Source organism: Plectropomus leopardus, chromosome 2 (genome assembly GCF_008729295.1).
Source record: "Plectropomus leopardus isolate mb chromosome 2, YSFRI_Pleo_2.0, whole genome shotgun sequence".
NCBI lineage: Eukaryota > Metazoa > Chordata > Actinopteri > Perciformes > Serranidae > Plectropomus > Plectropomus leopardus.
Genome location: NC_056464.1, coordinates 29,062,095 through 29,089,843, shown reverse-complemented (window position 1 = coordinate 29,089,843; position 27,749 = coordinate 29,062,095). Strand labels below are relative to the sequence as shown.

At 42.3% G+C, this 27,749-nt stretch overlaps 1 protein-coding gene across 4 annotated transcripts in view; it reads left to right on the top strand.

The window, feature by feature from the left end:
* The window catches only part of bsnb (bassoon (presynaptic cytomatrix protein) b), an 89,325-nt gene extending 62,192 nt beyond the window's left edge, over positions 1–27,133 (top strand). Inside the window, exons 4-13 of one of the 4 annotated variants that reach the window (XR_006106859.1) lie at positions 5,266–5,475; positions 8,031–14,336; positions 16,934–19,028; positions 19,419–20,257; positions 21,793–21,916; positions 22,002–22,148; positions 23,126–23,181; positions 23,416–23,537; positions 24,637–24,848; positions 26,990–27,133. Coding sequence is in view for 1 of the 4 variants with exons in the window: in XM_042507653.1 (XP_042363587.1) it covers positions 5,266–6,072; positions 8,031–14,336; positions 16,934–19,028; positions 19,419–20,257; positions 21,793–21,916; positions 22,002–22,148; positions 23,126–23,166 (10,359 nt within the window). In the remaining 3 variants the exon portion in view is untranslated. Of the gene's footprint in view, positions 1–5,265; positions 6,073–8,030; positions 14,337–16,933; positions 19,029–19,418; positions 20,258–21,792; positions 21,917–22,001; positions 22,149–23,125; positions 23,182–23,415; positions 23,538–24,636; positions 24,853–26,989 lie in introns of those variants that run through there. The other 3 variants (XR_006106857.1, XR_006106858.1, XM_042507653.1) reach the window with 3 other exon arrangements.
* The last annotated feature ends 616 nt before the right edge of the window (positions 27,134–27,749 follow it).

The window sequence follows — 27,749 nt, the reverse complement described above, 5'->3', positions numbered from 1 at the left end:
CCACTGACCTTGTTGTGAGCAGGTTAATGTAGGAACTATTTTCTTTATACCTTACTACACTTGCCAACTGTATCACCATACAGAAGGAAGCATCTAGAAAGAGACATTGCTATGTTTTTCAGAATGTATTTTGTCCCTTTAAGAAAATAGTTGGTTGCCTGAATTATTATAAAATTAATTTATAGTTACAACCCAAATGTTTTGCTTACCACTCACCGGAGACCAAACCAGTACATAAAGTCCAATTAATATGAAACATTTGTCATGAGTCCAGAAACATGAGTCCAATGGGATGATAATGTTTCTCTGTGTCTGCAGAATGTGTAATCTGGCAGTTGTATATTAAATGACAAATATAACAGCCTCAAAGGCCACAATATACAAGGGCTTTTGTCTCTTAGCTTTTTTAGATAACTGATAAATGTAGCAATTAATTACAGCCTGCAAAAATTAGTTGATCGGTCAGTTGGTCATAAGAAAATAAACAGACAAAACAAGACATGCAAATTCATTACTTTTGATTCTTGGAACTTCTGACAGATATTCGTGACTATTTGCTGTCATAGGACTGGCAGTATAAAGATATTCTATCATATCTAGACATGAGATCATATATTATTGTATATATTGTCCAACATATTAGATATTGTTATATTGTGATATGGAATACATGGTGGTTTTTTATGATTTTAACGGTTGCGTTACAGTAAAGTGATGCACTTTTCTCAACTCATCAGACACTTCTACTTGTTTCAATAGTTGCCTTTACCCACTTAATTATATCTGCATTACTAATGGTTATTGATCAAAAGCGGAATTGCATTAATATTTGTTCAATGTACCAATAGTCATTCCTACAGTATTGTCACAAAAAAGAGGGAATTTAGTAAAAAAAAAAAATGTTCTGTTCAATTCTGTCTCCCAGTTTTAGCATTAATGAGATGCTTCTGAGGAGATTTTAAAATGTCGAGATATATATTGTGTATCAAGATACAGCCTAAAAACATTGTGATATAATTTTCTGTCCATTTCACGCAGCACTATGCTGTCATTTATAGACCAAAGAGATAATGAATGAAGCAAGAATATTATCAAAGGTTATTCAATTATGGAAGCTGCAGCACTACTTTAAATATCTGCGTGTAAACTTGGAAACTGTCTTTAATGATTCTCCCAACATCATAAACATGATGGATTTTCCCACAACAGAGAATTGTTGTTTTTTTTCCAATTTACTTTTGATTGATAGACATCTATTCATTTAATCAATATACAGACATAGCATTACATACAATATATAGTTCATCCTTTGTAGCCATCATCGTCACCACCACCCTCTCTCTTCCTCTCATCGTCATCATCATTAGTCCACCACCACTTTCTCCTTCTTCCTTCCATCCTCCTCCTCCTTTTTCATCCTCTTCTGTTAAATTTCAGCTTTGTCTCTTTCCACCCACATCAGCGAGTGGTTAACCGTTATTTGTAGGTCCTCTCAGCATCACGAATCAGTTTTACTGGGCAGAATCTAAGAAGTGGCCTGTGATGGACCCTTCAATGTGGCCTGTGAGCTAAATAGCTTCTTTTTTACAAGAACCCAGAGGACACAAGGAGAAGAACAAATAATCAATCTCTCACTCACACAGAGCCTGATCAATTTCTTTACACAGATTTAGTATGAAGGAAAAAAGAAGACAGACTGTGTCCTCCTATCACTGGAGACTTGTCGGTCAAATGTCGGTCTCTGGGGTCTCTAGATTAAGATCCCTATCGTGCTGTTAGGATGTTCCTCGCTGACTAAATGATTGTCACTCTATCTCGCTCTGTCTTGCTTGTAATGTCGGCTTTTCTCAGTTATTTATATCATTCAGGCAGATCACTCTTCTTTAAGCTCTCGTCCGTGTCAGAGATGTGCAGCCCAGTCTCCAGAAGAAAATGTTGGCATTTTACATTTGTGCAAACCACAAACAGGTTTATACAAATTTATACAGTTTACAGTTTATACAAATCATATCAGCATGTCTGAAGTGACGTAGCATATGAGCTGATTTAGAGATTTCAAGGCAGACAGGATGGTGTGTTGCCAAGGTAAGATGCATGCCAAGCTGCAGGCCACTGTTGTACACCAATAATATAATAAAAAAATAATATTTTTTTAGTGAGTGATCACTGTGTCTCCAGCGGCTCTTTTGGCACCAAATGTGGGTGTTTCAAAGCAACCCTTGGCTGTTTTTCCAGCTTTTTTGCAACTGTTTTTGGCTGTATTTTTAGTGGCCCTTTTGACTCAAAAAGCACTTCTTTTTTTGCAGATACGTAGCTGCTTTTCCTGCTTGGATAGTGGTGCAAAGTCATTTTTTTATGGAGACAACACTGTTTTTCCTGCCGGAATAGAGTCCCGAAAAGCAGTTGTTTGTCAGTGAGACATCGCTGGATTTTCTTTCAGAAAGTGGCCCAGCATTTTTTACAGAATGCATGTTTTTTCTGCTGGAATAATGGTCCAAAAAGCAATTGCTTTTTGATGACACATCACTGCTTTTCCTTCCCCTTATAGTGGCCCTAAAAGCAATTGTTTTTCACCGAGACAATTGCAGTTGTCATACCAAATAGTGGTCCAAAAAGCGTCTGTTTGTTAATGACTCATTGCAGCTTTTCCTGCTGGCATAGTGGCATAAAAAAGGTCATTTTTTTACTGACACAGCGCGTTTTTTTCCTGCCATAAAGTTTTTCAACATATCCGCTACATAATAATTTGCAAACGTAAGGTATCCATTGTTTGCAGAAATGTACAATGCCAACTTTTTTTCTGCAGATTGGGTTGATTTGTGACCTACCAAATTCCAAGAGCACAGATGATATTTGATAGTTGCATATGTGAAAAAAGTAAGGGCATGTAAAAAAAATATATATATATATATTTGCAACCCTCTCTACCATCTTGACTATTTGGATCGCAGTGAAGATGTCCTCTGATACAGTCATTGAGCACCTGCATTGCTTTTATTTATTCAGTGTTTCTGGGCATGCTGTTGAATTCCATCTTCTCTATTTATGCTTCTGAGGTATGACACCAATAAAAGTAATGATTTATTGGGCAGATGGTAATCAGCAACAGAGGTGTTTATGAGGTTATTTGTTTTGTTGTATGAGTCTGCGACTCAAGAGCGCTCCCTCTTCAGGCCTGGGGTACGGATGATTATCACAGAAAACCGAGGGCCGTGTTACAAACATGGTGCCGCCACCTCGCTTTTCAGCTTTCATAACCTGTAATATAGCAATCTCTTTCAATCGAGCTGTTTCATCGATCTGCTGCATTGACCTGAAATTGAATCAGCTTATGTTAATATCATGTCTTTGATGGGTTCTGTTCGGGAGCTTTAGCAGTGTCAGAATATATAACTACCTCCAAACATAGTTCTCAGTGAGGATGTCGGTGAAGGACGAATCTTGCAGATTGAAAGTTTGCTGTGGGCTTCATAAAAGGTCTAATGACAGTTGCACCCCTTCAATCTAATAGTAGATGTGTTAATTTGTATTCACACGGCACTCTTCCTCTGTGTACCCTGTTTGAGAGTGCTTAATGTTGTCAAATGATTAAGTCTTCACCAAGAGATGAAAGGCCTTGTTTGGACAGGCTTTCAAATATTCAGTTGTTCAGACTCGCTGTACTGAGTCCTTGGCACTCCATGACCGTTTGGAAAGCAACAACTTTCTGATTTAATTTTTTCTGACTAACAGACACATTTATATTTCCTTACCCATCAATCATCACAACTGATAATCAAATAATGTGTCGACACAATGTCAATATCAAAGTAAACACAAATGTTAAGCATACTTTGTGTGCATAGTCAGATTGCTGCCCATTTAATAAGTAAGGTGGAATCCAGCTGACACTGAAGGCTTTCTAACTGCACAAAAAACCCACTAACACCCAATATCATCTGGCTTTTTTTTGTCTTCAGTGGATAAGGTGACACAGGACATCAATATGGCATCAGAAAAACATTGTTTTCTTGTGTTGGACAAACGTTATTTTTTGTTGGAATGAAAAAGGTGTTAACAATGTTTTAAATAAAATTTTAAGTTGTGTGTGCGTTAACTTTAGGACATTTTGCAGACGTCAGGTTTTGTTCTCTTTACCTTATGACTAAATGTCATTATTCTACATCAAGATGATGTTGGCATGAGACGTCTGGAAGATGTTAGATTCTGGTTACTTAAAAACACAACCTAAAACCAACAAAATATTGTCATTTGTTGTCAGCATTCTGCGTCAAATTTCTGTTAGTGCTAGATGTTGTCTGCCATTAAATGTTGGCCATCCAATGTCACAACCTAAATGTAACCAAATATCGAAGTCCCACAATGTTGGTGGCCAGCTGGGAATCTGCATTCATTTCCAGGATAAATTGTTCTGCAGTAGTCAGGGGCTCCATTCAACAGTGATGGAAATATTTTGTGTGTGTGTGTGTGTGTGTGTGTGTGTGTCTGTGTCAAAGCAGCAATGCAATTGAACATTGTTCCAAATTAGTCTGCACCAAGTGTGAATGTGAGAGGCTGAATAAGTAACTGATAAAAAAAAGTACCAGAGAAGTACCAGCATGATATTAAACTGGCCTCCATGCTGTCATCTTCAGTTGCTTTACCTGTTTTCCAGCACATTTGTGACGGTGAATGAATGCACCGCATGAGTTGGAAAAAAAAAACAGAACTGGGCGTATTTGTTTGCTGCAGAGCCGTGTACACGACTTGGGTCTACTGGCAATTTGGAAAAAAAGTTTATTCCCTATTTTCTGTGTTTTTTCTTGCATTTTAAAAAAAACTGCATATATGCACTACTTTTGGTGAAAAAAAGGCCAAAGAAAATGTGTCAGAGGATTGTTCCTGCAACAGAAAAAGCTGCTCCATAGTGAACAATGAAAAGCTGTGTTCAAGCTTTTCAGTTTAAAAGGCTCATGCTTCGTTGAAAGAAAGCTTGATGGTGGTAAAAGCAAGTCTATTGATAAAATTGTGCAAATGTGCATGAAGATCTAAACTGGCATTGAAAAAGTACACAATCCAAGCCCCCTCCCCGCGTTTGACATTGTTGAGTCTGTTGTCTTGGAAAATCAATAATCATATCTATGCTAACAAAAAAGAAAAGAAAACTTGAGTGTGTTATGCTGAATTATGTACATGAATAATAGAGTTTATTATAATGGCGTACGTGCTTTGATTATTCTGTTCCAACATGTTTTGATTCTTTTTCTCTTTGTGCTTGTTTTTCAGAAGAAAGAATGGCTGTGCTTGAACTGCCAGACGCAGAGGGCTCTGTCAGGAAGCTTGGGAGATATTCCAGCTCCTGTTGCACAGCCCGTGGGATCCCCCCGGCCACCTGCTGCAGCCAATCAACAACCACCTCAGCAGAAAGGGCCAAATCAACCTTTAGGGCCTAGGCCCACAGGTCCTCAACAACAACAGAAACCATCGGGTCCCCAAGTAAGTGGCCCTGTCTCTCCTGTGAAACATGTTGGGCCTGCCCCTCAAACCAAGGGGCCGAGCCAAGCCTCCCCTCAAACCAAGGGCTCTGCCCAACCTGTTCCCCAACCTAAAGGTTCAACTCAGCCACCTTCCCAAACTAAAGGTCCAACACAACCCTCAGCTCAGAGTAAGGGACCTCAACCTAAAGGTCCTAATCAATCACAGTCTCAGAGTAAGGGCCCTGTTCAGTCTGCTAACCAAATAAAGGGCCAGAGCCAGGCCAAAGGGCCAACTCAGGCAAAGGGATCTGTTCAGCCCTCAGCTCAGACTAAGGGCCCTTCTCATCCTTCTGGTGCAAAAGCCACCCCTGGTAAACCTGCACCCAACCATGCCAAGGCCTCTCCCACCCCATCAAAGACAGCACCCACTCAGTCTAAACCCACAGGTAACAACCAGGCCCGCAAACAGCCGCAGAGCCAGGAGAAGACTAAAGTCGTGTCTAAATCTCTAAAAGAAGACGTCAAGGCCTCACCGAAGAAGACAATGTCAGAGACTGTCACTTCACCAAAAGACATGAAGATAACTGAAGATACACAGAAGTCAAGACACCATGAAGTGAGCTACCTGCAACTTCTTCGCCTTCACCTGTTACTCTTGAGTCACCATTTTTAATTTTTTTTACTTTATTTTTATTTTTATTGTTTGCTCCATTCTAACCATTTCTCAGAATCATTTTCATCAAATAATTATCCTTATAATCATTCATTCCACATCACTTTTATCACTGTCGTCATATCCTTATTTCTATCTTGTTTAAAGGTCCAGTGCCAAAGATTTAGGGGGATATATTGGTATAATTGGAATATAATTAATATGCGTTCTTTGGTGTATAATCACCTAAAAATATGAATTGTGTTTTTCGTTACATTAGAGTGAGCCATTGTACCAAACACTGGCTCTAGATAGGCCCATTTGCCTTTTTACATTTTTATGTCTGCCACTGTAGTTAGCAGCCCTTCTGCAACAAACTGAACAGTGTCAGAAAAAAGACTGATTTTTGCATTTCACTAGCAGCCCGTCTTTGACATGCCAAACAGCATCAAGGAAAATGTTGATGATTTTTGATGATGATGAAATGATTTTTAATGTGAAACTTCTTTACTCAGTGTTTTTAAAAGTGAAACTGGGTCTGTTTATTTTGGCAAAGAAGAGATCTCTGCAGATAATTTGGCTCCCAGTAAAATCCTCCTGGTCAAAGAATACTGAAGGAATTTTAACCAGGAGAAGTTTCAGCTGGTTTCAATCTGCAGTCCTCACTGCTAGATACCACAAAATCCCACTAAATCTCACACACTGTTCTTTTAATTCTTTTTTCGTAATTAGAATTTCTGTAGTTACCATGTTTGTTTTCTGTTTTAATTGTTGCTCCAATCCAAACTTTCATTCTTCTTATTCTTCTTTCCTTCCTCATTATCATTAGTTCCATCATTTCCATCTTCTTCTCTTATTGTTCATTCTCAGCACTATTAAAGTTGTCAAACCATATTATGATCACTAATGTAATATAGTTATTACATAAGTGTTTCTTCATACCATGCCCTTTTTTGAAATATTCCTATCCGTATTAATCTCTTCAACATCATAATATCTTTGTCATTATCATGGTGATCATCCTTATAATCATCATCACCATCGTCATCTTTATCAACCTGATCATCATCATCATAGCCATCATCATTGTCTTAATGTCCATTTCTCATCTTCAGCCTGTTCCCCCATTCCTCCGCCTGATTTTGTACACTTTAATTTTTTTTTTGTAACCAACGCAAGCTTTTTGTTCACTGTGACACTTCGTGACGATATTTTAAGCATTCTAAGCATGTTCGTTATTCTTCAACGGTTCGAAGAATGCAACGGAGAATGCGTCAGAGATGGCAATCAAGCATGTAACCAAAATGACATTTGTCTGTAGATGTTTGTATGTTCAATTGTCTGTTATATTCACTCTGTGTGTCAGTGTATTTATCCATCTGTTTGTACATAACTTTAAAAGGCAAACTCAACCCAAATCAATGGAATATGATTAATACCTTCAATAAAGTGCAAAATAAGATTGTGTTCACAAGCAAGTCAAAGCAAAAGCTCTTTTATGTATTTCAAAATAAAAAGTGTTTATATAATTTTTTAAAGATATCAAATGTATAAATGTTGCTTGGTGGTAATTGTGGGGAAAGTCAAATTCTGAAAACCAAAAGGAAATATTTGGGTTGATTTTAGCCTAAAGTTTTATGGTATCTGATTGTTTGATTAAGGGTTTGTTCCTTCTAATGTAATTATCCTCTAATATTTAAGTATTAGAGAGCATTTCAACTGTATTAGGTCCACTGCATTAATTTTACTCCCTATCTAAAAATGCTCATGAAAATGTCACTGCTGATGAGTTTGATGAAATAGTGGGATAAAAGGTGTGCATTGAAGCTTGTAATAGACCATGCCGTGAGTTAATTTAGGGAAAAAAATGTGCCCTTTTTTTGCTTCTGACCTCTCTCCTTTTCTTTCTCTCTTTTTTTCAGGATTACAACAAGTCAAGCACACAGAGTCTAAGTGACACTGGATACTCCTCAGATGGCATCTCCAGCTCTCATGGAGAGATTACAGGACAGATCCGGGAAGAAGGAATCAAGCTCAGTGAACGAGGTGTGTCCATCCCATCAGAAATCACCAAGCTAGAGAGCTCCATGAAGCCTCTACTGGAGTCAAAGACGACATCAGAAAAGCACAGGCCACATTCACTGTCTGTAGGACAAGGCCGGGACTACAGTCCTGATGATGATGCAGCAAGAGATGAATCAGAGGATGACCTCAGCTGTAAGCTTCGCCATGACTACGTGGAAGATAGCAGTGAAAGTGGTCTCTCACCATTGCCAGTAAGACAGAAGAAGTCACATAAAGATTTAACAGATGAGGAATTCATGAGGAGGCAAATTATGGAGATGAGTGCGGACGAAGAGGAGACGGAAGAACATGGAACTCAGAAGACTAAAAGGGGACATAAAACCAGTGGGGATTTGAGCAAAGAGAGACGACGACTCTCTCATCATTCTAACAGCTTTGAGGAAGACACCAAGGCATCAGAGGCAAATGATGAGGAAGATGTCGTAATGGCTGGAGGACTTCGGCGTTTCAAGACCATCGAACTGAATAACACCAACAGTTACAACCGAGACATGGAGCTCAGCACTGAGCATGATCTACGGGAACCAGAGCTGGAGATGGAGAGTCTGACTGGTTCTCCTGAGGAGCGCTCTAAAGGAGAATATTCATCCACCCTACCTGCCACCACTCCCAGCTACACCTCCGGAACATCCCCTACATCTGTGTCATCCATGGAGGATGACAGTGACAGCAGCCCCAGTCGTAGGGCAAGACTAGAGGAGGCGAAGCAGCAGAGGAAGGCTCGACATAGGTCCCATGGGCCACTACTGCCCACTATTGAGGATTCATCTGAGGAGGATGAGCTTAGAGAGGAGGAGGAGCTGCTGAGAGAACAGGAGCAGATGAGAGATCTAGAGCAACAGAGGATCAGAAGCACTGCCCGAAAAACAAAGAGGGATAAGGAGGAGCTACGGGCACAGAGACGCAGGGAAAGATCCAAAACTCCCCCCAGTAACCTCTCTCCTATTGAAGATGCATCTCCAACAGAAGAGCTAAGACAGGCTGCAGAGATGGAGGAGCTTCACAGATCATCATGTTCTGAATACTCACCGTCAATGGACTCAGAGGCAGAGGGCTTTGAGATGATTGGTGGAAAGCTTTACAAATCAGGAAATGAATACAATCTTCCAACTTTCACATCGCTCTACTCCCCTACAGAAAAGACATCAGCAATATCACCATCTGATAAAACACTAAAAAGTGCAGAGGAGGTCTATGAGGAGATGATGAAGAAAGCACAGCTCATGCAGAGGCAAGGACATCAACAGAAAGGTGGTTCTCAGCCTGACAGTAAACAGCATCTTGAAGCAGGAACTGTTCTAACCCCGGGCTCGAGCCCAACGCAGGTTACTGCACCTATGTCCTTCTCCACAACCGGGAGTGATCCGAGAATTCCAGCAATTCATGCAGCACAGCATTTATCAAAAGAAACACAAAATAGGATGATGTCACAGAGTGCCAAAATCGAAGGCGTTGTTGGAGTTGCCCCAACCAAAGCCCAAGTCAGTCAGACTGCCACATCTCGACAGGCAGGTAGCACAGTGCCTGCTAGCAGCAGAGCAGGCTCCCAGAGGCCAACACAGGCATCACCTGACCCTGGAGCATCCTCCCTAGGCTCCAAAGTTTTCTCCTTTTTTAAAGGTCCCAGCCCCCCAGTCTCCCCAAGCACTTCTCCAGCACAAAGCCCAACGCATTCACCGTCCGTTAGACCCACTGGTGGTAGCGGCAGGCAGCTGCCGTCTTTGCCTGGTGGTCCTACATCGGCTGGAGCATCTCACGGAGGTCAGGCACCTCAAAGGGCAATGTCACCACGTCTTGCACGACAGCAGTCCTCTCAAGACTCACCAGTGATGGTGATTACACTAGGCTCCGACAAAACAAGTCCCGCCAAGCCAATCACTGTAAATTCTTCCACTTCCCCTTTGTCATCGCCAACACAGGGCAGTTGTAAAACTTTGTATAGTTCCCAGCCCACCTCAGCAAGTTCCCCAACATCACCACAACGGCATCCGTCACAACAGTCTCCCAAACATGCCTCACACATGACTCAAAAAGTTGAAAAAGTAAGTGTTGGTATTAGCACTGTGACAACAACTGCACATAGTCGTGGATCTATGGAAAACATATCTCTATGTAAAATCTCAAATATTCCTGGCTCTTCAATGGTTGTGGGTCAGGGTGTGTCGAGTACTAATGTGGTGGATCTCAGATCCCCCTTGAGGCCAGCTCCGATTATTATTACAGACCAGGGGATGGACCTAACATCCCTTGCTTCTGATTCAAGGAGATACTCTTTAGGAACAGAGCAGCCGTCTGGTCGACACACAGCAGTACAACCTCTTATTATGAACCTGAATGCACAAGAGCAACCGCACATATCTGTATCAACACCAACCACAATTAGCGTCACAGTTGCAGGTTCTATGTTCATGTCCCAACCCAAGCAACCAATCGTGTACGGGGATCCTTTGCAAAATCGTATGGATTTGGGGCAGGGTGTTGGATCCGCTGTGTGTCTGACCCAGACCAAGCCACCTGTCACTGACCCATCTATTCCCAAAATTGATGCCTGCCTAGAAAACCTGGGTATACAACAGCAACAGCTTCAGTTGCAGCAGCAGAAACTCCTGCAACAGCAACAGCTTCTTGAGCAGCAACTCCAGCAGCACCATCAGCAATCCTCCTTTGCACGTTACAATTTAGCTAATCAGGTCCAGCCACTGCTGATGAAAAAAGACCTCGTAGTGAGCCAGACAAGCAGTGCCCAGCCTGCGGTGACTGCTAGTGCCATTCCTAGACTATCCCCCCTGGCTTCACCATCAGTGTCCGCTTCTAATGCTCCTCATGAAGTCTATAGTGGAGTTGCCTTAGAGCTAAAAAACAAGCCAACAGTAATGAACTTGTCCACGGGTAAGCCCCATGTTATGATGGTGCAAATGGATGAAAGTAACACATCGCAGGGGGGTACAGTGACTCAACTGGTGAAGCGAGAGGAGCCTCCCCCTCCTCCCCCTCCTCAGGTCTTGGATCTCACTGGACAGATCAAACCAGAAAACCAGGTGGCTTGTTGTGATGTTGTTTACAAATTGCCCTTTGCTGGTTCCTGTTCAGGGTCATTCACTCAGAAGCCTACAACAGTATCCTCAGATAAAAATCCCACCACTGAAGCCTCTCAAGCAGCCCATCCTCCCTATCCACCACACTACAATGTGAGCCAACAACAACAGCAACAACACCAGCCTCAAGCTACACAAGGGGTAACAGAGGAACATAAACCATATCAACCACCCATAGTCCCCTCAGGAAGAATTCAGCCCTCCATGTCTGATACTAATTTGCCATCCATGACTGATGCTGGTCACTATCCAGGTAACGTCCAGGGGGGTCTTGCTGTTGATCTCAGCAGCATGAATCAAGCTTATGATGGCGGATACCTTGGCATTGGAGCACAGTATGGATCTTACACAGACTTGCGTCACCAAGGAGACTTTGCAGGCCCTTCCTTACCCCTTCGCAGATATGGCTCCATGTCCAATATCAGTGCTGACTATGCCTACGGTTCACGCGACCCGACAGCACCACAGGACTCCAATCTGGCTCAGTATAGTGCAACCACTGCCAGGGAGATAAGTCGCATGTGTGCAGCTCTTAACACTGTGGACCAGTTTGGAAGCCGGTATGCGAATAATCCTGAACTGGTAGCATATGGGGCTGGAAGGGGTGGACCTTTAGCTAGACTAAACCTCCAGCAAAGCTTAGCATCAATAAGAGCAAACTTACTGTATGGACCAGATGGGAGGCCAACAGCAAATGGCCAAACCCTAACAAACCTAATAAATGCTAGACAAGCAAGTATACGCGCCTTGTACCCTGCTGCTATGAGAGGAGGTGATGGCATGATATACTCCACCATTAACACTCCCATAGCCTCCACCTTGCCAATTACCACCCAGCCTTCCTCTGTCCTGCGTCCCATGCCTAGAGGAATTTATAGACCATACCCTACAGGTGTAACTGCTGTACCATTGGCTAGCCTCACCAGGTTGCCTCAAGTCAGTCCCAGAATGCCTCTGTCCACACAGGGACCATATTCCTACCCTCCTCCCACCCAGTATCCTACATCAGCCACACCATCAGGAAGCGTGCCTGATGTAAGCAGCACACACCAGGAAACTGCTGTGTACCTGGGGAAGCCTTTAACAACAGTAGCTGCGCAAACACCTGCAACCGTTCCACCCATTCAACCTGCAGCACACTTAGGAGCACAAAATGTACCAGCAACAGGCATGCAAACCACGGCAGATCAACAAACGCTCACTCAACTTACCACACAGAGTGTTACGTCCCTTCCTCAAGCTCAAGGCCAACCTCCAAATGTTCAGCAAGTGCAGGCTCAATTGCAGCCGCACCAGTTGCCTGCTCAAACCGAACCTTTATCTCTAACCCAGACCCAACCTCAAGTTCAACCCATCAGTCAACCTCAACCATTAGCTTTGCCACAGGGCCAGCCACAAGCTGCCCTGGCACCAAGTTCCAAACTTTCTCCTCCCACGGATTCCCAGAAAAGTAAGGAAGATGAAAGACTGAGTCAGCAACAAGAGCATGTGCTGCAGCTGGAGCGGGAGCGTGTTGAACTGGAGAAATTACGGCAGTTGCGCCTACACGAAGAGCTTGAAAGAGATCGTATGGAGCTTCAGCGACACAGAGAAAAAGAACAACTTATAGTTCAGCGTGAGATTCAAGAGCTGCAGACAATCAAACAGCAAGTTCTGCATCAACAGCAAGCAGAGCGGGAGACACAACTCATCATGCAAAGAGAACAACTGGCCCAGCAGAGAATGCAGCTTGAGCAAATTCAGTCTCTGCAGCAGCAGCTACAGCAGCAGTTGGAGGAGCAGAAAAGGCAAAAGACGGCAGCAGTGGAGGCAGCAGCTGCTGTTGCAGCAGCAGAGGCAGCTGCTGCATCAGCAGCAGTGGCAGCAGCAGCAACGTCCGCCCAGGGTGCTATACAAGGGGTAGTTGTTGGAGGGGCCCCTCAAGGGTTCATTATTTGTGACCAGAGTGGTAGAGTTATCCAACAAGATGGTCAGAGTGTTCAGTTTTGGCAGGATGGACAAGTGGTCCAAGCTGTGGTGGCTGCTCGACCTATTCATAGTTCTGCCTCTGAAATGTCTCTGAGAAGCAGCGACAAACAGGCTGATTCCAAGATCATGAAAAAGCAGAACTCCATGCCTCGGCTGAGGGATGGCTCGGAGGAGGACTCTGTGAAGAGGATTACTGACAGCTGTGTGCAAACAGACGATGAAGAAGGAGAGGACAGGTTCATGAACAGGCGTAGGAGAACAAGGCGTATTGCAGACTGCAGTGTGCAGACCGATGAGGAGGACCAGGGAGAATGGGACCAGCAGCCAGTGAGACGCAGGAGGTCACGCGCATCAAAACACTCTGAGTCCAGTGGTGAGGCTAAATCAGATGGGTCATCTAAAGTGGCTTCTGCAAGTATAGCTATTCAGACCACAAATGATTCATCATGCCAAACAGAGTCCGACCAATTAGGCAGGATTTCACCTGCAATCCATATTACCATGGCGGAGACCTCAAAGGTTGACCTATTACATTACATAGCGGCCCCTGAGAGGACCCACAAAGGAGAGAGTCTTGCCTGCCAGACAGAACCAGAGTCTCAGTCTCAGGGTGTGGTCGTCCCTCAACTGAGCGTCCCGACGACTATTAGTCCGTACTCCACAAGTCTGCATATTGTCGGTGCAAACACATCTGACCCAACCTCACCTAGACTCCAAGGAGTCGCTAAATTTGAGAGGAGAAAACCAGACCCCCTGGAAATTGGCTATCAACAAAATGAGTCTCCTTCTCGCCAGCCGCCCAAATCTCCCCAGGTGCTGTATTCCCCTGTATCTCCACTGTCTCCTCATCGCATGCTGGAGACCACATTTGCCTCCCAGGAGAAGCTCAACAAGGCCCATGTTACGCCCCAGCAGAAAGCCTTTACTGCTGAATCACCCCAACGCCACCAGACCCTACCAAGACCCATAAAGAGTGTGCAGCGCTCCATGTCGGATCCGAAGCCTCTCAGCCCCACATCAGAGGATCCTGCCAAGAACAGATTCTCCCCATATCATCAGCAAGCTGTGTCCAACAGTCAGGTACGAAACGAACTCTATTTCTTCAGACTGAATTTCATTTATCAGTTGTCTAATTTTTGAAGGATTACTTAAACGATAATTAAAAGAATTACAGATGTCAATTGATTACCGCTCGTCGGTAAACTGCCAGTACTTTTGATCAGTTACCCATGTCGGTCTGTAGGTAAATTTTGCTACTCTTCAGTTAAATGCATTGCGCATTTACAAGGTCTGGTTGTTGCACGCTAGCAGCACAATCATTCTACAAATACCACTAGCAATGTCTTTCTGACCCAACAGTCCGTATGTTTTCATGATGTCAGAAAAACTCAAATTATTGTGTAGGTCCCACTAAAACTTTTAAAATACATGTAAACATGTTAGTCCCACTGAAATCGTACTAAATCATATTTCTCTAAGTTGGACTAACACACCTAAATCCTGCAAAATGGGTAAGGCATTTTTTTAAAAAGCAGTGTTAGCTGTCAAAACCAACAGAAAATAAAAGGCAAGGCATTTTAGAAAACAAACATAAAAATTTCTCTGCTTCTAAATGAAGAGCTTTGTTTTGAAATGTGGCGTTAAGCTCTATGAGTCTGTGGAGTGCCAAATTAAAAGGAGAGGCCTCTTGTATTTCACTTTAATTTCGCAGTTGTTGTTTTTTTTTTTCCTTAAAAATTTAACTGGTTAACTACCAGTTAATGGGTGTCAGGCTGACTGAAACTGACACCCCTAAATAAACATACAGAACACTGTATTTCAGGGGAATGTGTTCAGAAGAAATATCTATTTTTAGAAATGCAGCAACCCCTGAAAAATCTGGCATAGCTTCTTTAAATAAAGCTGCAGTGCATTAATGCCTTAGGTCCCCCCTGGAGTTGTAAGTCTTTTGATCAAATACAACATATGTTTTTGCTGCTGATACACAACATTTAATGATGTCAAGATTACCGTACATGTGAATTTTCACGGGATAGAATGCAGTATGTATTTGAGGTGACACTGACAATATTCAGGATGTGATAAAACTTGCAGGGTATTTTGTTGCACTCAAACTATTATTTAAAGATCAGTGCATACTAGTGCCGAACCCTGGAAAAATAAGTTCACTTAACATTTACAAGAGCCAATTAGCATGTGGAGAAACATTCAGTAGAAATCGAGGCCTTTTAATTAAGGCAGTTTTTGTCAATTCATTGTCTGAGAGTAAAAAATTGTACATGCATGTTTATGCAGAATATGCTGTGTGTGTAATGATCACACAGGATCTGGCATCAAGAAGGTGACAGAATGTTCTCATGAGAGCAGCTGGCCACGCCAGGAAAGCTTTTCCCATCATCCTTTTCTGCTGTATCTCCTCCCTTATCTCTCCCATTTCTGCTTTTTTGTCTGTTTCTCTCTCTCTTTCACACACACACACACACACACACACACACACACATACGTCTCTGTCATGTCTTCTATATCTGGCAAAGCCTTGAGAGTTGCCAGGGGGACATACAATGTGGAGGAATCCTGGTGCTGCTTTGCTGTCTTCCTGATTGTTAGCAGCTGGTCAAAGTAAATTAACATTGCTGTGCACTTAGACCAAAATTAGTCCGAGAAGCAAACATAGCAATAGGATTTCAGGCATTTCACACATTTGCACTTCTAATCTTTAGTGTTAATGTTTCATACACGGTTCTCATGTGGATACCTAAAAATATGACCATGGAGCTTCCCAACACAGCTATTTTGTAAGTATTAGACTAGCACAAATGCCTTTTTATGTTGTGTTTTTATTTGTAGTTTATATTTTTTACTGTTTTTACCTGCATGCAATTCATAAATATTTGAAGCTATGTGAAAAAAAGGCTAGATACTGTAGATATTTTATAAAAGAAGTAAAAGGAAAATGTTTCTGAAAATACATTTACATGAAAATGCATTATACTCTGATGTTTCCAGTCAACTTGGAAAAAAATTAAATTGCCATTTCATGTTGATGTTTACATTTACAAATCTATCCAGACAAACATGTCTTTGTGCAGTATTTTTTTCAATTAAGAATTATTCTGACATTCATGGATGCCACATTTATTAAAATTAGATATGAACTGAAGAAGCACAAATGGTGCTTTTTCAAACACATTTAATGGTAGAGACATTTGATATTTAATTCAAAGCAGTAACAATGTTATCAATGTTACTTGTTTAGTAAAATAAGTTAAATTTAATCCCTAAGTTTAGCCACTTTGCAGTATTGTTATGTAAAAGAGGTGCTTTGCGTTGACTGCACTGACTGCCACTACTAAACATCTCAACATAGTTAATCAGGCATAAAATGAAAAAAAGTCACTTTGTCTCTCGGCTTCAGTGAAACAGCGTTTTAATCAATATAATGACATCAAACTATGTTAATTGAACTATTGATGGAGCTTACGCCCCCATCATACACATGTTAATTAACCAAGTATTCTGACAGCGTATCAGGCTGATAGCTCTTCACTTAGGTCCAGGGCTAAAGAAATGTGCAGACCCTCTGTGAGTACCCAGTGTACAGTAATGAGTCTAATTTACATAAACACATTCTGTTTATAGCTCAGTGTTTGCTGATGTGTCTCTGCCTCTCCAAGCAGATGGCCTCCCTGCAGCAGCAGCAGAACTCTCTGATGAGGAAAATAAAGAGGACTCTTCCCAGCCCCCCTCCAGAGGAGACTCCGCTCCCCATTGTGACTCCAGCGCAAATGTACAGCTCTCCTGGCATGCCCCAGAGGGTCCTTCCGAGACCTGCCCAGGGGGTCACCAAGGCCGGCCTACTGAGCGAACTAAAAGCTGTGGAACAAGAGTCGTCGAAACTCCGAAAGCAGCAGGCTGAACTGGAGGAGGAAGAGAAAGAGATTGACGCCAAGCTACGTTACTTAGAGCTCGGCATCACCCAACGTAAGGAGACCATGGTGAAGGAGAGGGAGAGGAGAGAGCTGGCTTACCTGAGGTGTATGGGTGATGCTCGGGACTACATGTCGGACAGTGAGCTCAATAACCTCAGGCTGGTGGCTGCAACAGGAACCTTTGATGCTAATGGTCTGCTGACAAGGCCCAGTACTGCACCGTTGAGCCAGTTTACTAATGACCTCAATGCCACCTCCCAGTATCCCTCGACCTCGTCCTATATGTCTTATCCATACCCTCAAAGTCAGCCATCAACGCAACAGCCAGGCGCTCCTTACCAACAGATAGGTTTCCAGCCTCCTCAGTATCCTTCATCCTCTGCACCCCAACCAGGAACGTTCCAGCCTCATCCCCCTCCAGGCCCGGGCTACCAGAACCAGGGAACTTATTCCAATCGCATGTACAGCCAGTCCTCCTACCAAACAGACCTCAGCATGCAGCAGCACGGTCACCAGGGTTTCCATCCACCTGGTCAGCCTATGCCGAGCCAGACCCTTCCTTACCCCAGCCACAGTTCCTACCAACCCGGGCTCTCGTACCAGCCCCAGGCAGAGATCCTCACAGTTCATCAAAGACCACGACAAACATCCCTGGCTGACCTTGAGCAGAAACTCCCCACCAACTACGAAGTTATTAGCAACCCAGCAGTGTCAGTGGCTACCTCAGCTCCAGATACCAACTTTGGCTCAGTCTACAGCAACGCGTATGGACAGTATCGCCCCCCGGAGCCTGGCCTCACTCACTCTGTGGACAGCCCCACCTCTGCCTACGCCTCAGATGGACTCTACACCTCCAACCTGGAGCAGAATATTCCCAGGAACTATGTCATGATTGACGACATCAGTGAGTTGACAAAAGACAACACTAGCCAACCTACTGATGCGCTAGGTCATCCTGTAGGAGGGCGGTATCGCAGTGAGAATGGCCCTGCACGTGGGAGTGCCTACGGTCGGCCCGAAGAGGAGTCTGTGGATGCTTATGGCCGACCCACAGGAACAACGGGGTACCAGAGTGCAGTGGACAGTCGCACAAGCACCACAGTGAGCGGAGGCTCTTCCTATTACTATGATGATTATAAACACACATCACGGAGCAGTTCCAGTAGCCACAAACTCGCACCCAAGAATCTCGCCCCTGCAGTAGTCTCCTCTAAACGCAGTAAGCACAGGAAGCAGGGAATGGAGCAGAAGATTTCTAAATTCTCCCCTATTGAGGAAGCGCGGGATGTGGAGTCGGACCTTGCTTCATACACAATGACAACATCAACAGGAGGCAGCTGTACAGTTGTGTCCAGAACCAAGAAGATTCAGGATGACGGCACCTACGGGATGAAGAAGAACGCATATGACCAGCAGAAATATTACGGCACCAGTCGAGATGGTCTTGAGGAGGAGGACCGCATGTATAGCTCCGGGAGGTCCAGATCCACTGGATATGGTATGGACAAGATTTCATCCAGAGATGCCACAGGCCACAGGAGCAAATCTTACGAGAGAGACGCTATGGAGAGGTCTCAGAGAAGCAGCCGCAGTGGAAGGGCTCCAGTGCGCACCCAGAACTCAGAAGAGGAAAGCCCGCTCAGTCCTGTTGGAAAGCCTGTAGGCATGGGAAGAAGCTCTGGCATAGCAGACGCCCATGATGTGAGGAACCAGTACGGCTCCAGCCATTCGCTGCCAGATGTGCAGGACCATCACAAGAAGGACCTGCCCAGGAGTCATGTCTATAAACCAGATGACCCTTACCTAGTAGATGACATGCACTGTGCTGTTTCTGACAGTGAAGGTAACTGGTGCTGAATCATTTGTGCTGCCTGACATTTGTTCCTCCCACCTTTAAAGTGTGCTGGAAAGGGACTGCATGCCATGTGTGGAATTTTAGGAAGAGTGACATTACTTTGTTTGTCTTTTTTTATGGATTGTTCCCTGTGATGAATTCAGCCAAAAATGCCTGTTTTGTATTTTTGTTTTGCACGCATCCTTTTTTAGTGAAAGGTGATGTCTGGTTTTTTTTTTTTGTTTTTTTAACTTTTTTTCTGTTGGATTCTTCAAAACTGCGCATGGCTCTGGGCTGTGGAGCATGTTTTCCCCATTATTTTGCATGGCTTCAATCTGCATGCTACTCCTTTCACCACATAAAACAATTGACTGATACTGTTTGTTTTGGTTTTAAAAGCCTATCATTTGGGCCAAGAGGAGACTGATTGGTTTGAGAAGCCACGAGAGGCCCGTTCTGAACGCTCAAGACATCATGGAGGTGGAGGTCACTCATCCACAGGCAGGCGTAGTAAACACACCTACCATGATTATGATGAACCTCCAGAGGAATACTGTCCCCAGGATGATTACAGCCAACAACGACACTCCTCCTCAACACCACGAGATCACCGTCACCATGGCAGCAGTTCTGGTAGACACAGTTCTTCCCGCCACACCTCAGAGGATCCCAGGTCGTCCCGTTCTTCCAGGACACACCCCAAAGACCCAAATGTCCGCTCTGATGGCAGAAGCTCTTCATCTGCACAAAGAAGAGGCGGTCCAGACACTCGTTCTAGCCAGGGAAGCCCCCGGAACTCAGGTGACTTCTCTCGAGAGTCTGGTCATCACCACGGCACGGGGGGACGGAGCCAGAGACCCCAAGGAGATCGGACAACCCCCAGAAGGCAGGATCCGTCCACAGCAGGGCCTAAATCCCAGCAGCAGCAGCAGCCCTCTCAGGCCCATACTGGGCAGCAGCGGTCAGGTGGTCAGGGACAGTCTGGGAGACATCCAGAACAGCTTGATGGTACCCAGCAGGGACAGCAGCAGCAGCAGCAGCAGAGTGCACAACAACAACAACAACAACAGCAGCAGCAGCAGCCACCGCAGCACAGCCAGACGCCTCAAGGCAGCCAGCCTGCAACAACCACCGCAGGAGCCGGACCGGCACAGCAGCAGCCCAAACCCGGCCAAGCCACACCACAGGGACGCCAGCCTGGAGCAGGGTCTGCAGCAGGGCAGCCAGCTACGACAGCGGTGAGTGGACCTAAACCTTGTTTTACTTTACTTGGCATTTTTCAACCTGAACCCTATTTTCCCTTATTTTGTGTCTAAGAGACTAATGGAGACAACAATTTTTTTTTAAATCCATAGCTATTCAAGGCATGTTCACACTGTTAATTTATGTCCTAGGGTAGGGTAATTTAAAAACAAATAAAAAGTAGGGGCGGGTCCTCTACTATATATCAATACATCTCTTATTGTGTTGCAAATGCACACATCATGTTGGAAGGTCATTCTGAGGAGTGGTGAGAACTCCCCACCAACCGAGTGGAGTACATACCATTAAGGCTAAGTCTTCTCCACAGCGGCCAAACTTCAAATATGAACCTGAACTTATTCCATCTCTCCTCTCTCCCTTGGCTTTTCTGCCTCTCTCACTTTAAAAATAAAACAAAAATGCCAAAGAGATTTTTTTTTTTTTTAAGTTGTCTCCATTAGTCATTTAGACACAAAACATGGTAAAACAGGGTCCAGGTTAAAAAATACCTAACTTACCATTTAAGTGTTCCTACTTTATGTTTTAAAGGATGTGCTACTTTTGAAATCCTGAATTGTGTGGTTCTTTTTTATTAAAATATTCCTAAGAGGCTGGTCATGGTGACAGATAATAATTCAAACCATTAGATGCCATTATCACAGTGTCCTATTGCGTAAACCTTCAAAAACACTTTTAAATGTCACAAAACGAAGCAACAGTTGTTTGTTTTGATTGTAGAGTGTGAGAACAATCTGACTCACTCAAAAAAGACACTTGTAGTTGATAACGAGCATAATATCCACTGTCAAGTTATTTTGAATTATGCGCAGATTCTCCACTTGAAAGAGACTGATCCATCTGGATTCCAATTGGTGACCAAACAGCTTTTCATTCTTCTTCTTTCATTTCTTTTCAGGTTCAGCAGTTTGATTTGATAGATCAGTCAGTAGACAGTTCGATAAGTTCCATCTCTTCATTAACCTTTTAGCCACTAGCTGATAGTGAGTTGTAGTTATATCATTAGCAGCTGGTTGTAGCATAAGGTGAAAAACCTTTTAATAAGAAAAAACATTGAAAAAAAGAAAAATATATTTTATATATATGCTACCTTGAATAAATGCAAAAAGAAAACAAATTTGTAAATACTAAAAACACCAGTGCCTTTTCAATACATTTTTCCCCACATTAAATAATGTGCAAATATTTACTCCTTTACATCTGAACATGGGATAATGTACGACTTTTGCATTAAATGTATGTAATATATTATATTTAAATGAAAGTGTTTTACCATATTTATTTAAATAACTATTAAATTATGCAATTACTTTCAATCGCTGTACACAGACAGAAGTGGAAAGGAAAATTCAGAATACACTGAGAAAAAAAAGAAGCATAGAATAAGAAGTTATTTGATTAACTTTATTTGATTATATTTCAATTAGGATTACATTTTAGATATAGTGTAGAATTATATATAGTAGCAATTTAAACTTTTGTGCTTAATACTTGTCTCTGTTCTGCTCAACAGGCAAAAATGGATGCTGCACCTGCAGCAGCAGCAGCAGCCGCAGCCACAGGAGTGAAACCTACGACAGTAGTCCCACCAGCACCTCAGTCCACCAAAACAGCCACCCCTCCTCTAACAGGCATCGGTAAGTCTCAGCTCCACCTTTACCATAAACCACTCAATGACCACAGGCAAACCACGACATATGTGATGATGTTTGTTGTTTGCAGGCTCCAAGGCCGCTCCTGTAGGGATTGGTAGCAAACCCATGGGTATCGGCAGCGCCGCCGCAGCACCGCCACCCGCTGAAGGGGACAACGTTCTCACTAAAATCCTGCAAGGAGGCGCAGCAGAGCAGGCGGGAAAACTGGGAGATGGTACAGTCATCATAAATTAATGTATTTTCGAGTCTAACAACGTCTACAGGGTTCCCACAGTCTTAAAAAACATAGACAAGTCATAGAATAAGTAAAAATAATTGGAAGTTTTGGAAAAGTCGTTGAATTTTTAAAATCTGAGCCAACTGGATTGATTTCTTTCAAAATGAGGAGAAGGTAACAAGCAACTTATGAGAGGAAATGAGCCAAAAATTAGCAACAAATTAGTTAAAAGTATGAGAAAATTACCTGAACAGAAGCAAAAAAGGCAAGTAAAAAACAGCAGCAAACAAGGACATGACCTGAATTTTAAAACTTTAAATATTTAATTCTAATAATTATAAAAATCTTCTTATTATTAGAATTATTATAATAACTTTTTGTTTGCAATTTGCAGAACATTTCATGTCAAGTTGCTCATTGTCTTTTTTCTCCCATGTTCTCGAAAGACATCAAACCAATTTGCTCAGAATGCACGTGTCTGAAAGCAGCAAGAGAAAATCAATGTCGATCCAGGTTTTGAAGGGTTAAAAATCATTGAAAGTTTTGGAAAAGTCATGGAATTTTGCTGTGTGTAATGAAATTGTTACAGTAATCTTGCATGGATAACCTTCCTATGTATTTTCTAAGACTGTTGATGTAACGTTGCTCTAATGTGCGTCAATTAGTGACATTTTATTTTGCATCATGTAGGTTTATTAATTTTCTCCCCACTTCCTGTCTCTCCCCTCATGTGTGCCAGCTGCCTGAAATTATGTTTATGTTTTAAAAGCGCCCTGCAAGTGGGGAAGGGGAAAAAAACATCATGGGTTCTTAAAAAGTCATAGAAAACTGTCGAAATTTTGTCCATGAAAATGTGTGGGAACTCTGTTTCTAGGTTTTGTTGAGCTTTTAGACACTTGAATTCTTGAATGCGTTTGTCACTGTTTGGGTTAGACTCTGATATTTGGCTTCTCCTCCTTTTGTCTCTCTTGCAGCTTTGTCTGGCCTTGGAAAGAAGTTCACTTCTTTTTGGTGAACTAAAGAGAGGAGGGTGAGTGAACTCAATACTTCTCTAAAAGTTACAGGCGCTAGCAATTCCTTTTTTCAAACTTTTAATTTAGAAACATGGATTGATTTTAGGATGGGAGGCAACAGCTGGCAGCCTTCTTATCAACAGAAATGATAAATTGCTTCCTCGTTGTGAAATATGGATATTTGGGAAATGATAATGTATGTGCTTATTGCTTTACTTGTTTATTTTGAATCAACTGTTTCTTTGTTTCAGGGGATGCAGAGTCGAAATGAGATGGATTGGTAGCTTTGTACTTGAAAAACCTATGAAACTGCATTAAATACATTTCACATTACAGAAGAAGAGATCGAGGAGGAGATTTCCTGAGTGCATCAGTGAGTATCTCATTAACTTGCCTTCATTCTTTCAGAAATGGAGACTTTTTTTGGACAAGTCTTTGTGATAAATACTGTGTCATCTGCTCAGCTAAGCAAGTGAAAACAATGGCATTGCGGAAAACTATTTAAAGATGTAATAATGCACTCATTCACTTTTGTGACACTTTCATTGTGTAAAACAAAAAGCAGTAATGCGTTAACTTGGTAAACTGCTGATTGTGGGATATATTTTCCATTTTAACTTGTTAGTTTTTAGCCACATCCACACTAATTCATTTTTATGTGAAAACAATCCCGTTCACACCAGCATTTTAGCACCATTTCAGAAATAATCACTGTCCATACAAACATGCCTGAAAAAACATGACCATACACATACACTGGGCATGAACACGCCAGTGTCAACAGAAGGTGGATCGTCTTTTCTGTGGTTAGTTGATCAGTTAAAGAAAATACTATGGAGGTGACAAAAAGTAAAGAAAAGTAAGATTTCTTTGCTTGGACATACAACGAGGTGAATCTGTGATTGCATTCAAATAATCACTGAAACTGATTCAGACAATTGCACATGTTTATGTATTCAACTGGTTCTTGTGTTTTATTTATTATTTTGGGTTTTATGCCCACTTATGTAATGTGTGACAGTGTATTTGTCTGCTTGTATTAGTTGTTGTAACCATGTCTTATGCTACCCTCTTGGCCAGATCACTCTTGAAAAAGAGATTTAAAATTTCAATGAGACTCTACTTAGTCATATAAAGGATATTGTATATAAAGGTCTCAGCTTTAGGGGTTCCAAAATGCAAAAGTAGTGTGGACATTTGGCCTAAACAAAGTAATAGTTGCCAAAGCCAAAAACATATCGGTGCGAATGAGTCTTAGTTTCACGCCAAGACTCCAAACTGTGAAAACATCAAACTCTGTCACACTTTGATTAATTGATTAAGTGTTTAATCAGCTGGATATTTACATAGATTATCATACTCTGTGTCGGCAAAATGAGAAGATTCAATAGAAGTGATGACTGATTAAATTCTGTGATTGTAAATTCTGACTGATCCGCTGTACCTTTCCCCTACCCCAAATTACTGAACAGAGCTGGAATCAAAGGATGCCTTGTCAGCACTGAATTCCCCAGACATGGGCGCACGATTGAAGTGAATTAAATAAGGGCAATCGCTTCGTCAGCACGGTGTTACAAGACACGAGCAGAGGGCTGAAGAGGCCTGAAAGTAAGTGGATGCCTTGACAGAGCTACAGTCCCAGAATGATGATTGTGGAGACATCTGAAGCCTCATTGGACCGATGGTGAGTAAGTAAAAGCCATTCGCATACACCTGTCTTGGTTTTTCTTTTGTTTGCTTCAGCATTTTGTTTATTGGTGTACTGCTGTGTCAGGTCGGGTTATTAAAGTCACAGTCCTCATGAACTTTGTGCCGCAGAGGTGAGAGGCCAAAGCTGAGAACAGGGGAGGTCAGCACTAGTACGGTTTACCTTCTGACTCCACGCACGCCCAATAATCTGGGCCAAGCACACTGAGCTATAATAAGCTTGAGAAGGCTAACTGTGGCTTTGCTTAAATGACACACACGCAAAGACACACAGGAACAAGAGCACACACACACACACACACACACACACACACACACACACACACAGAAGCATGACTCATGGTAAGCGTCACTCATTACACGGTAGAGCGACCTAACAAACTAATTCTGCTCAATGGAGCACAACTACAGAAGTGCAAATAGAGACGATTTCAATGCACTTTGTTTGGCGTCTGTCACAACACACGCTGTGACTTGCACAGGATAAAGTTGTGGCTCATTTGACTGAAGGTCTATCATTCAGTTTTTATGCCGTCCATGCTGACACTTGGATTAATATCAGTAGCCGTGTCAAGTCGTCTCTGCGTCTGTGGCCAGTCTGGGGATAAAGTGGGGGAATGTGGAGATAAACCCGACTCAGTGCTTCTTTGAGCAGCAGGCCGGTCTGCTCAGCCCCGTGGATTAACGGCCGATACCAGCAGGGCTGTGATTGGCTAGAGTGGCATGGGAAGTAAAGGCTAGCAGAACTCTAACGTAAACATTGCAGAAGATTTCAGTCTGTGTAAGTGTGCTGTGTAATGACCACGGCATAACACACAGATCAGTGGTTTCCAACTTTTTTCCTTGAGGAACTTTTTTTTACCATAAGGTGACGACCCCTGACTAAGTGAGATATTTTATATTATATTCAGTGCATAACAATATCAGCACAGAACAACTGGTGAACTGAACAATTTACACAAATAGTGACACAATGACTGCAGGAAGTTTGTGTAAAACAAGCACGATGGATATTGCGTCAGAGATGATTATTTTCAGAAACTTTTTTCTCTGTCCTTTTTTTTTTTCTTTTTAGTTTTTAACAATCAAACATACATAATATGCTTCTTTATTGACAAAGTCAGTGTTTTCTTCTAAATGATGCTTGGCCATTGTTTAATAATCTCTAAGTCTATTAACTGTACTTTTCTTATGCAGGATGAGGCAGAGAGTAAAGACTGTGAATACAGTTTGTGTTCAGGTCTTCATTGTGTCATTATCCTAATATTTTACTTTTATTGATAAGGATTGGTAGGAAGATAGATAGATAGACAGACAGACAGGAAAGGTCGGAGAGGGATGACATGCTGTAAGCAGTTTGTCTTGAAAACGTTTACTTTTTTTACTTTTTAATTTCTTCACAGAATTGAATAATGTGCTGACATATAGGCCTACTATATATATATATATAATTTTATTTATTTTTTATTTTTTAAGTTTTCTTACACCCCTTAAAATCAAGACGGCCTTAGCGATTTTTTTTTTTTTTTTCCTTTACAATTTAAGGTAGTTTTTTAACTTTTGGAATTATTTTCTTTTTTTCTTCAAAATCTTTTGCAGATTTTTTTTCTCTAAATTGTTTTGGCAATTTTGAAAGAAAACATGCCATACAGACTGCAGGCCTGCCAAAATCAAAAATGCCAAAATGACACATTTCTCCCAGCTAGAAACTTTAAAAACAATGCTCCATGAGCACATCATGTGGGACGAATGCCATGCATTTCACCCAGAGTCACTCAAGGAAAAATATTTGTAGCTTTGGGGTGGGGTAAAAAAAAAAAGCCCAGACAGCAAGTTTTTCACAAACTTGACATGGTTGCGAGTCACTTACAGTCCATTCAGAGTGAACCCATGACCCACTTCTGGACCACAACCCACCACTAGAGAACCACTGACCTAGATCATTTTAAAATACATTCTCTTTTTTTTTTTAAATTAAGTTGTTTGGTCGTTTTTATTTCTGTCATTTATGTTGGTTAAGTCTACATAGAAGCATTAATATTGTGGCCTTGAGAAATTCGTATTGTGCAATTAATGTATCTCTGCTAACATTCCCATCCTCACTGTGTTTATTTTCAGGAGGACGGTCGATAATGAGGATGTGGAGAAGCGGAGAGCAGAGGGGGAAGGGGGACTCGAGTCCTGCTTCCCCTCCTCCTCTCAGAGAAATCCTCCTGGGATCTGTGTGACAGTAAAAGGCCCGCTGACAGAGGCACCTGGATATCATGGGAGAAATTCGGTGTGTGTTTGGTCGTGCATATCTCCTTATGCAAACAGCTTGATAAAGGAAGCCTCACAGCGCCCTCTATGGGAATTTTAAAGGAACAGCGCTCATGTCTGAGGAGTCACATCTGGCAAGGATATTTGATTCTATACTGATGTCTTCTTTTTCATGCAAAACACGGTGAAAAAAAGGACTTTCATAGGTTTTATCAAAGTATCAAAGAAACCGATCTCCACCCACAATGACAGCACATACCTGGAGTAGACAAGGTGTTTCACGGCAATGACAACTAACCTGATGACTCCACTACAATCCTCGAATGCTTGGTTTCTCCGATCTCTACATTCCAGTATAGGGAATTTGACCCTTTCTCTGAATGTGTTTTTATTTCTCCTCTTTTTGTTTTAATGTCTACAGAATGCATTGTGTAAATGTGGACATGAGAATGCACGCACAAATATTTGAAAAACTGGAAAAAAAAAAAAGAAGAAGAAGCCCATATCAATACTTTTTCACCACCTATGAGATGCCACTAGTCATCAGCTGTAGGTTTTTAGGGAAGGAAAGTACTACCGGTGTGCCCACAAGTGTGAGATTCACACAGATGAGAGGACC